Source organism: Nanorana parkeri, unplaced genomic scaffold (genome assembly GCF_000935625.1).
Source record: "Nanorana parkeri isolate BGI_ZX_2015 unplaced genomic scaffold, ASM93562v1 scaffold493, whole genome shotgun sequence".
Taxonomy (NCBI): Eukaryota; Metazoa; Chordata; class Amphibia; order Anura; family Dicroglossidae; genus Nanorana; species Nanorana parkeri.
Window position 1 is genome coordinate 1,059,193 of NW_017306761.1, and position 11,776 is coordinate 1,070,968.

General features: G+C 47.1%; 1 protein-coding gene across 1 annotated transcript in view; it reads left to right on the forward strand.

The window, feature by feature from the left end:
* The first annotated feature begins 412 nt into the window (after positions 1–412).
* LOC108790708 (erlin-2) overlaps positions 413–11,776 on the forward strand; it is a 29,978-nt gene continuing 18,614 nt past the window's right edge. Inside the window, exons 1-4 of the mRNA XM_018561021.1 lie at positions 413–496; positions 7,071–7,185; positions 10,461–10,542; positions 11,169–11,215. Coding sequence (XP_018416523.1) covers positions 7,079–7,185; positions 10,461–10,542; positions 11,169–11,215 — 236 coding nt within the window. The 5' untranslated portion in view covers positions 413–496; positions 7,071–7,078. The remainder of the gene's footprint in view (positions 497–7,070; positions 7,186–10,460; positions 10,543–11,168; positions 11,216–11,776) is intronic.

The window sequence follows — 11,776 nt, forward strand, 5'->3', positions numbered from 1 at the left end:
GAAGTACGATCTGCCTGTCCAAGACAGGCAAATTGTACGTTTTTTAATTACATTACAACCATCGCAAGACAAAAGTCTTGGGATGGTTGTAAGGTGTGTGCCCAGCATTAGACAGCACTCTGCTCTCTATATAATAAAGTATTCCTAACAAATAGACAATATTCATCCACATAAATATCAATCAGCATATAGAGCAGAGCAGAGCAGAGCAGAGGTTGGTCTTTTCTATCTCACACACAACACCAGAAACACACAACTCTGTAGGATAATCTGTATGAAATCTCCTTCCAAGGAGCAGTCCGCAGCGACACCTGCTGGTGAGCGGAGAGATTACATCCTGTTTGCCAGGATGCCCATAACAAAGATGTCTGCTGCTCCCGTCCCGGCATGATGACGTTTCCGGCACGGCGACACCAGGAAGAAGAGGATGTCAGCGGTAGATAAAGAAGATTAGGTTCCAGCAGCTCAGCCGTGACCTAGAGGAGAGGTGACAGAGGTGAGGACATGGCTCTCCTATGATTTGTGGAGGGGGCTCCCCTCTTCTTCCATGTTCTGTGTGGGGAGGAGGCGACACATGGAGCAGCTGTTATGTGATGTCTTGGGGTTTAGTGTAAACAGAGGTCACCCGGGCAGGGGAGGGCTGCAGTCATGTGCTCTGTGACCTTAGATAACCTGTGACCCTCCAGCTGTTTAGGTGTGAGAAGTCCCAGCTTGCCTGGTCAGCCATTGTGTGCCAGTATCTGCACCTGGTATGGTAGACATCATCATAATCAAGAATAATGACGTTTTGAAGCTGAATTTTATATTTTGATTTACCTGGTTCCTCTTCTTTCTCCTCATCAACATGTTAATGACATGATTAACCCCTTAATGATGGTGTACACATATATGTGACAGCACGGTGGGGGGCTCTCAGTGCCCCGCTGAGGCATATATTCCTCACTGTTGTTCTGGGGTGCGGTGTCCAATTTGTGCCCCCAGATCTGAGATCAAGCTGCCATCAGCAACTCAGTCAACTACTAACAGGCTGGTAGGATGGACTTCTGATCATAGTGCAGCCAATCACAGTGAATGAATGAATGGGAGCCCCTCCTACCAGCCCCTTGGCCACTTTAAGGGCCGGCTCAAGCCGTCAGCAAAGGGGTAAGTAAAACTTTTCTGTCTTCAATGCATATATCTAATGTCAGTGATGTCATCAGTGGGTCTCTGTACTACGCTATGCAATGTAGACAGATCTTGGCTGGTGGGAGGGGCCTGCAGGGTGCTGTACATGGCTTCCTAATAACATCACAGCACTCTGAAGGTGGCCATACACTGTACAACCATCGCAAGACCTTAGTCTTGCGATGTTTGTAAAGTGATTAAAAAAACGTACGATCTGCCCATCTTGGACAGGCAGATCGTACTCTCGATCATCGCAAGCCCGCCCCCCTGAGGGGCGGGCTTCCGATGACCGCAATGCTGAACGGGCAGTGTGCGCGTGCGCACACCGGCCCGTTTGGCATTTGTCTCCCGAGCACCGTTCAAACCAGCCGAGAATCGTACAATTCTCGGCTGGTTTTCTAGCGTGCTCCTTAGACAAAAGATGTGCGACCGTACAGTAGAAACGGTCGCACGTCTTCGTTCACACTGCTCTATTCTCGTACGATCGCGGGATTTCCCGCAATTCTCGTACGAGAATCGAGCAGTGTATGGGCACCTTGACTCAGTACTTTTCTCAAGAGCCCTCAACTGTGATGCAAGCGGTGGGCTGGCCCTTGGGAGGAGTTATGCAAAAATCAAACTACTGTGATGGGTGGGTGTTCCTAAGCAGGCTGCAATTGCATACAAGCCACCCTGAGTAATGCCCACATGTGATGCTGAGACTCCATGATTGAAAGAACTGAAATCCAAAGGGAGCCAGGAACAGTCAGGCTGGGGAGGAAAAGATCTAGATAATGCTGGACGTCCTCCAGCCAGGAAATGAGGCGGGCTCTATCTGACTTTCTGCAACTTCTAATGCACACCATGAGGAGCTCACAGTCCAAACCTGAGATCATCTGAATTAAGAAGGAAGCTGTCAGCTGCGGCCAGTGCATTCCCCTCCTTGCAGCTGCATATAGACAAAGGAGCGGGATGCTGGTGACATCATTGCCCTGATCTGGCCACAGATGGTCAATGACATTGTGACACGTAAAGCTGGCTCCTCACATCTACTTTCTGGTTCACAAACTCAGGAACTCTCTATGCCATTGGCTCAGCATGACACTCGTGAAGTCCTCAGTGACATTTGTACACAGAGGTGTCTGTATGTAAGGGACCGTCTGCACAAGAAGTGCTTACAAAGCCTTTGCAATGCTCTCAGCTGGCTGCGGCCACTTGCTGAAGACCTTTAGAGCCTTGGTTCTCAACTGGTGGGTCGTGACCCAAAAGTGGGTTGCGACCCCATGTTCAGTGGGTCGCCGCATGCCTTCCACTTTTCTAGGTGGGAGGCTCCTCAGCCTCCCCCAAGCCCCCCTGTAGTGCAGCACTGTCCATTCTTACACCAAGTAGCCATTCAAAATAGGCTGCCCAGCGCCAAGTGTTGACTTGAGGTGGGGTGGGCTGGGGGTATGGCTGCGATGAAGCTCCCTCCATACGTTCATTACTTACAGCTCCCTCGCATGTCCTGTAGAGGTTCCTAAACTGGAGTGACATCACATTCTGGCTCCCGGCACCTCTACAGGGCACACATGTGAGCTGTACAGGCAATGCACATATGGATGGAGCTCCATCACAGCACAACAGCCCACAATGCCATATGTTCCATTGCAGTGCGTGTTAGGTCCGCGGTGTGGGCCCGAGATGATGAGGAGGACCTCCCTTGCAACCCTGTCTGATGAGCACTGGGTTGGAGACAGTGTGTGTCAGGCAGGGGGTGCACGGGTGCCGGATCAGGATACCAGGTGTCAGCAACAGGTAGTGTGCAGGCAGGATAGGCAGCCGTGCAGGATCCTAGAAGGCAAATAGAGAGGTCAGACAAGCCGGGTTGGTAACAGGCGGGCAGCGAAGTACAAGGCGGAATCCAATGGAGAGTCAAGAGGCAAGCCGGGTCAGTAGGAGGCAGGCAACAAGGTACAGAAGGGTAATCCAGGAGAATAGTCAAGGAGGAAGCCAGGTCACAGGTATCAAACAGGAGCAAGATCAACAGACGACTGGTGCTGGCTGAAAATCACACAGCAATGATCTAAAGCCCTGTGGGGCTTTAAATAGGCTGAAGGTGTGTACTGCGCGTGCGCTGCCGTGATGACGTCACCCGCGCACGCCAGTGTAATGACGTCACGCCGTGCGGGGCGGATCCCGCCGGGTCACAGGGCGTCTGCGCCTGCGCGGCCCAGTGATACTGCCGGGATGTCCCCTCCGTGTGCGTCCGCTCACACTGGCTCGTACTGGGACATTGTACGTCCCTCGGACCGGCACCCGACCTGGAGCCACTCGGACCGGGACCCGACAGTGCGACTCGGGTCACGACTTCATGACCGAGAACAAATGTGGGTCCTGAGGTTACACAGGTTGAGAACCACTGCTTTAGAGAAGCCTCCAGCTCCAGTTTGAAGATCATAAAGGAGAACTAAAGCCAACCCTTCTTTTTTTGCTTTAGATTTCTTTTGGGTCACAGGAGTAGTTTTTCTAATGTCCTCCTGTGACCCAAAGTCAGCAGATAGCAGGCTACTGTCCTCTATATGCTGACAGTGCCACGCTGCAGCTGGGAAAGATCCCAACAATATTGTCAGGACCCACCCCGCTGCCTGATTGACAGCTGCCTCTGTAGATCCAGAGCCAGCTGTGCCCGCCCCCTCCCCTGTCTGTCACTCCAAGAGCGCTGGAGGAACAGAGAGAAGGGAGGGGCCAATCCCTAGAGGCAGCAATGAATGACAGTCACCACTCTCTACAGGGAGGAGACCATGAGCTGAGCGATCAGTGATTTGTCATCGCTCAACTCTCGATCTATAGAGCCGACATGTGTCACACATCGGCTCAAAGTATAGGGAAGAGCACATTATACTCTCCCAGTACTTCTCCTTTAATTGGAATGGAGGCAGTCACTTTAAACAAGCTGCTACCGGGCATCAGCAAGCTTTTATTCAGTTTCAGCACTTCTAAAATCTTCATAAAACCCTGCTAGCAGCTCATTTTAAGTGACTGTCTTCATCCCATTAAAGATTTTATTCGACATCCTCTTAATGGGACTCAACATTGATTAAAAAGCTTCAGAAAAGCTGCTTGGAGCTTGGTGAAACATTTGCAGTACACGCTGCTCCTATACAACTGGAGCCTGTGTGTACAAGACCAAGGCCCCAATTACATGGGTGGTCTGATCAGATCCGCATGTACAATGTAACACTACGGGCAGCTGAATGTAAACCAATGTCTGTCCGTTCACATCCAACTACCTCCAAGTCCATCCAGAAGAGTTCCTGAATGGAGTGGATCATTTTTAATTGAATGCAACCGCACACGACACAGGTGACAGACGCTCCATTGTGCTCTGACTGATCCCCTGCTGATCGGAATGGAACTTGTCACTCGAGTGAAAGGGGCTTTAGGCCTCAGGGCTTGTTCACACCCAATGAGCAAGCCCTATTTTTTGCGTTTGCAGTGGAACGGAGCGTACAATCGCACTGCGGAGGGGCGTGGAAGCAGTGCCATTGAATTAAATGCACCGCCACGCCCTCTCCTGCCCCAGAATGCAGGGGGAGTTTCGCGAGGGGTTGCGGTGCTACTGCTCTGGAACGGACCGCATTCAGTGTGAACAAGCCCTCATTCACACAAGGCCTTTGTGTCTTACAACGGACTCTTGTGGCTGCAAACCTAGTTGGTTCCAGGCAGCTGTACAAAGCAATGACAGGCTGACAGGAGTCTGTTATCTGACAGCGGTTACCTGTAGATGGGGACAGATCCTGGATGCAGTCTGCCTGCGTCCAGGGTTGGTTATATATCCCCAGCCACAGGATGTGCGGATAGTGGTGGCCATTGCTTGTGTAGGCCGAGCAGCCGCACATGTTTAGAACCACCTATGACTGCAGCCACATGAATCTGCACCCCGGAAATCAAATCCCCTTGTGGATGAGGCCTCCAAGTCCCAGCATGCATTGCCACGCAATGCGGTGTTATGGCAGACCGGGAGCATCTGGCGGTCCACTTTCCTCTATGTGACTTGCACACCGTGTAATTGGTATGGACAGTAGCAGTCTGCATCCCATGGAGGTTTGTCAAAGCAAATAACACTTAGGCAGCGCGCCTTGAAAAGAACACAACAGCTGTGTGACAAAACGTTGAGTTATATCAAGTCACCCGGTGGTGATAAATCAGTTGGCTGATTCATTTGTTAGATGATCAATAGGAACGGACGCCGCCTGTATTGATTTTGGAGTTCTCTCAGCATATAGCAATCGCAAAAGCTCGTGAAAAGGTTGGAATGTGCCGACGTTCTGGCCAAGCATTGTTGGTTGAATTTTACTACGTTATTGATTCTCCACAAGCCTACGGTAAGACTCAGCCGTGTAATGAGCGCCACTATGTCATAAATGCTTACCTGCTTATAGGCCTAATGCAGGGGGTAGCCAACCTCGGCACTCTAGCTGTAGTGAAACTACAAATCCTATCATCTCTCTGTCTCTGGGATTCCTGTCTGTGGCTGTCGGAGTCTTGCAGAGTCTCATGGGATTTGTAGTTCCACAGCAGCTGGACTTTTGAGGTTGCCTACCCTTAGCTAAGGAGTAGCCAAACTAAAGTTAAACACAAATGCAGAAAATGTAGCTGTGTACTGAAATGTAACTCCAGCAGAGTATACGAGGGGGTGGGGGGTACATCACCAGAGGGCAGTGAGATGCCGGGGGTAAAAGAAGTGGCAGAGAAGATGACGGTGGCCCCAATGGGGAGGCAATACTCCCCTCCGCCCAATGTGAAGAAGAGGGCTCCAGATGTGAAGAAGTGTACTGTAAAAGAGGGGGACCCTGATGTGAAAAGGGCTTCTAATGTAAAAGAGGGGGGCCCCTGATTTGAAGGGGGCTCTGACGTGAAAGGGAGAATTCTGATATAAAGGGGGGCCCATTCTTTTTCTTGTTTTCATGTTGGGTTTTCCCTTAAAATGCATACCAGACGGATGTTCCCTCTTACACACACACGTTATGAATCAGTATTAATGATCTGGGTCTGTAACTTTTATTAAAAATGAAGTATTGTGCCAGGAGAAAGAATGGATGGATTCCGTACTACTGATAACAATATACATGGCTCCTGGTGTGTAATATAAAATATAAATATTCCCTCATTTGCTGGATATGTGCCTCTGTTTTCAGCCAAACGTACGCAGCCTCGGTCATTGTTCAATGCTGATTTATGAAAACTGAGCAAATAAGTAGAGCGGCTGCTCACAGCAAACAGTAAGATGCCACGTTTCATTTTACCTTTTGCAGTTTGGTCAGCAAAATATAATCCCAAATTCCGGGCTGGATGAATCCCGGGAGCCAGGTCGCCAATACACCTTTAAAAATCACAGCTGGCTCCTTTCTCTAGTGGTTAGTGGAGCTGGCCCTAAAAAATTCTGCTGCCTCCTGGATTGGACAGACTGGCTCCTGAATTCCATATTAATTTGTCCTCCCCTGGACTAATGTCATACTATTGGTTACTGCTTTATCTTCCTCTACATTGGGAATGAGCTCATGTTCGGCATGTCATGATAATTGTGTATTGTAGACATGAAAAGTGAAACTCCAATCAGACACAATTAATACACAATGGAATTGAATATATGGGAACTGTTTTACCTTTCAGTGTATTTGCAATTCTGTTCAGCCATTCTTGTGATTTACACACACCTGCCATACTACACAGCCAGGAAATTCACTCTTAGCTTTGCTGCTTCTTGGATCAGTTCCCTGCAGAGGAGATGATTCTAATGGCAAAGGGAGGAAGCTGAATTGCCATGTGGCAGAGGTGTGTCTATTACAAGTCTTACTGATGAGAAGTCCAAATCGTATACAGACACTGTTGCATTCTGTTTTCAGCATTTTCAGCTTTTGTTATCTTTTTGTATTTCTTTTTAACAGTATTGAAGATGTCCCATGTCGGAGCCTTTGCCGCCCTTGGGGTTGCATTTACTGCAGCTGCTTTATTCTCGGCCATCCACAAAATCGAAGAGGGGCACATTGGAGTATATTACAGGTAACAAAAATAAATAAAGGTTTATATGTATGTGTATGTATGTATGTATGTATAAGCGTAAGCGTTTTTCTTGCATTAGGCTTCAAAGGATGTCACCAGCACACCATAATCTTTGTGTAATCGGCAAACGTCCATTTATTGAAATGCTTTTGAATGGCAATTGTTTCTCAATAAATGGCCGTTTGCTGATTACACAAAGATTGTGGTGTGCTGGTGACATCCTTTGAAAACTACATGTATATCATGGCACCACCCGTGGTAACTATGAGCACCACCTGCAACTTGCAGGTCATCAATTCCGGTATGGAGTGCAGCAATACATCTTCTGTTATTTTGCATTAGGCTGACAGCATTGTGCAAAGCAATAGAACCCTAGTTGGCTCAGAGCGCTGCTGTATCTGAGGATAATATTAAAGCGGACCTTTACACTCAAAAATCTAATTCTACCAATGCATCCCTCTATGTATGATGATTAATAATAACATAGACATGTCAGGTGTATAATGCTGTGATTGTGAAATACTTACACTTGCAGAGCATTTACTTCCCGCTTTGAAAGTGCAAAATGACTTCAGTTTGTCAAAACAATGCACACTGGGATTGCAATGTCATTAGCAGCGCAAGGCTGGGAAATCTCATCTATAATCTCACGAGAACTTGGGGAAAGGCATTTTCTTCCCCTGACATGATGTGCATGGTCACATGTGCCAGAAATCCAGGAAGTAAAGGGAGATCTAGTAATCTGCCCTTATTAAACATGGCCACTGTCAGAAGACTGGGGAAGAAGAGAGATATGAGGTATGCAAAGAATACAAAGCCGGCAATTATCTAGCAGTAAGTGTTATAAGACCGTCATTACTAAACATTTCTAAAGGTGTGTGTGTTGTTATTTTAAAGATATGGGTAAAGGTACGCTTTAAGAGATTTAGGTACATGTTGTATATAAAATAAATGTCATGATTTTAATGAACACATACCTCGATTACCGTATTTTTCGCTCCATAAGACGCACTTTTTTTCCCCCAAAAGGAGGGGGAAATGTGCCTGCGTATTATGGAGCGAATACCTATCGCCCGACGCTCGGGACATGCAGTTTCTGGCGCCGGGCGAGTAGTTTCTTTTTGTACATTCAGCCCTGCTCCTGACAAGCAGAGCTGAATGTACAGTGGGAGCCGCTGCTCGTCACGGTCCCCCATAGGAGCTCACATAGAGCCCCTTGAGCAGACGAAGAACGTCGTTCTTCGCCTGCTCTGTGTGATTACTGAGACCGTGGCGCTGTAACCGCAGCGCCACCCGTCTCTGCGGTCACTAACTGCAGCTTCTGTGACCAAATTTCTGTCACAGAATCCCTGCGTCCTATCATCCGGAGTGTCTTATAGACCGCAAAATACGGTAAATGTTGAATTTATCTCCTGGAGTTTATCTTCTTTTTTTTTTCAGTTCTAATTTTATGTTTATTGGGGATTTACACCACTAAGTATCATAAGTGTGAGAAAGACAGTGAACATCTACTGTGTACAGTGACATTGATGGTTGGACAAGGCAGGAGAACGGAGGCTTGAGAGCAAGCATATAAAATGCAATCAACACATATCCATTACAGTTGCCCTTTAAAATCTAGTTATGTCGTCTTTCATTTGATGATATAAAAGCTTTAGTCAGAAGTACACAGACAGCTCAGAGGAAGGCATGCATTTAATGAAAGGCGTGTGCCAGACTTAAAGAAAGATGTCTAAAGATTTCCTCGAAGTGTGAGGCGTTTATTTGAAATTTCGAGGACACAATCATAGTCCACTTTTTTCTATCCACTTTGACGTGCATTGTTGTAGTTTTAATAACTACAAGGTGCCACGAAGAGAGAAGAATAAGATGAATTGCCCAGATCCTGCAGGATATTGTCTCCGGTTCTTTTTGGCACAACATCCAACATATCCAAGAGGACACGGTCGTCGTTTACCCTCTGCAAACAAAGCGAAAATAACAGCAGTGTCGTCAGAGAACCTGAACATTCTCAGTATATTAATTATAATGCATGGAATGATTTAAATTAGATGTATAGATAATGTTTTGAATTAATTCACCTGCACTTTGGCTGCGCAGGTTGTAATGGATATCGTTTACTGCACAGGTGACCAGCTACTGAACCTTCCATTTAGATGACCGAATTTGGTGTAAAAGCCCATAATGACCAGAGAGTGTTTTTTTTAGTTAAAGTAGACCTGTGACTAACCTGGGCAATTAGACCGAGCATATCATATAAAAAGGGATGGTTACACATAAGTGATGCCGCTCCTCAGAACAGACAGACCGTGGATCCAAAGGTACACTATATTGCCAAAAGTATTGGGACGCCTGCCTGTACACCCACATGAACTTTAATGTCATGCCATTCTTAGTCCGTAAGGTTCAATATTGAGTTGGCCCACCCTTTGCCGCTATAACAGCTTCAACTCTTCTGGGAAGGCGTCCACAAGGTTTAGGAGTGTGTCTATGGGAGTGTTTGACCATTCTTCCAGAAGCGCACTCGTGAGGTCAGGTACTGATGTTGGACAAGAAGTCCTGGCTCGCAGTCTCCACTCTAATTCATCCCAAAGGTGTTCTATCGGGTTGAGGTCAGGACTCTGTGCAGGCCAGTCAAGTTCCTCCACCCCAAACTCGCTCATCCATGTCTTTATGGACCTTGCTTTGTGCACTGGTGCGCAGTCATGTTGGAACAGGAAGGGGCCATCCCCAAACCATTCCCACAAAGTTGGGAGCATGAAATTGTCCAAAATGTCTTGTATGCTGATGCCTTAAGAGTTCCCTTCACTGGAACTAAGGGGCCAAGCCCAACCCCTGAAAAACAACTCCACACCACAACCCCCCCTCTACCAAACGTTACACTTGGCACAATCCAGACACGTCCACCGGATTGCCAGACAGCGAAGAGTGGTCTGTCACTCCAGAGAACACTTCTCTAGAGTGCAGGGGCGGCGTGCTTTACACCACTGCATCCGACGCTCTGCATTGCACTTGGTGATGTAAGGCTTGGAAGACAAGATAGTAATAAGGGCCCTGCCCCTGAGGGCTTACAAGCTAAAAGGGAGGGGCCAGTGATACATGAGGCGGTAGCTGTGTGGGGAGGAATTGTTTGAAATTGTGATGCTTGAGTGATTAGTTTGAGGCGGGATAATCTGTGGTTTTCCCCGCCTATAATTTTCCTGGTTTCTAAGCTGATTTGTATTGTTTCCTGAGAAGGTGAACTGATGAACTAATTGGGCTCTTTTCTTCTTCAGGGGAGGAGCATTGCTCACATCAACAAGTGGTCCTGGCTTCCATTTAATGCTGCCGTTTATTACTTCCTTTAAATCTGTACAGGTATGTGTAGATATACGATTATTTGTCATGTTGTTGTTTTATTATTACAGGTCTTTATATAGCGACATTCATTTATGCAGCGCTTTACATACTATTGATTCAATCCCTGCCCTCGAGAAGCTTACATAGGTCCCTATGTCATATGTACACACAGACTAGGACCAATTCAGAGAGGAGCCAATTGACCCACCACCCTGCAGCTTTGGAGTGTGGGAGGAAATGCACACAAGCATGCAAACTCTATGCAGTTAGCGCCCTGGCCAAGCCTGGAACCCGTATATACAGTACATAATGGTAGACGTGCATTGAGTATTAGGGAATGACTTCACCTGGAAAAGCCTCGAGGCTTGCTAGAATCTTTGTAAAATGAGGCTGTACCCACTGCTCTTCTAAAAGGTGAGGATCATGTGAAGGCCTGAGGGGGTCACCTGTGATATCCAGGAGGGAGTGCATTGGGTTTCTGTTTTCTAGACGTAGTGTCGCATCCTGTTGTCCCTTGTTAGTTGTAGATCACCTCTTGGGAAATGCCCATTTGTATACAGTCTTTTACTGCAAATCAAAAAGATAGAACTTATAGAACTGGTCCTGATTTATAGTAACTTTATCAATTCCTTTTGTTTTTTCAGAGTACTTTACAAACAGATGAAGTCAAGAATGTTCCTTGTGGTACAAGGTAAGATGCACACATAGGTTCACTGGGAAAGAAGGAAGTCGCACACCGATAATGTCAGATCACATCCAACTTTATTAAACCCTGACATAGCACACTGCAGCCTTAGCTAGGACCTTGATCAAGCCTGTATTGTGTGATTTGTTTGAGAGGTGCGGTCCTAGGCGAGGCTGCATTATGCTATGACCAGGTTTAAGTTGGATGTGATCTGGCATCATCAGTGTGTGACCTCCTGCTTTTCTTTTTAAGTTCTTTGATTGTGGTTCGACCCTCTTTGGTCAGCACCGAGCGTTCAGAGGAGGAGGATTTTCATACAGGCTCGGAGCAGTGACATCTCTCTACATGTCTTAGCTTCACTGGAACACCAAGGCCTCTGTTAAACAAGGGATTCTGCAGAACTGGCAACATCTTCCATTGACTTCCATTAGACATTTTAGCAGGTGCCTTTTGGTGTTTCTGCCATTAGCAAGGTGTCAGTAAAACAGGATTTCTAGTTTGATAATATGCCCCTATGTAGTAGCAGGGAAGTTTGAGGTAGTAACCCCCCCCCCCCCCCAACAGCTT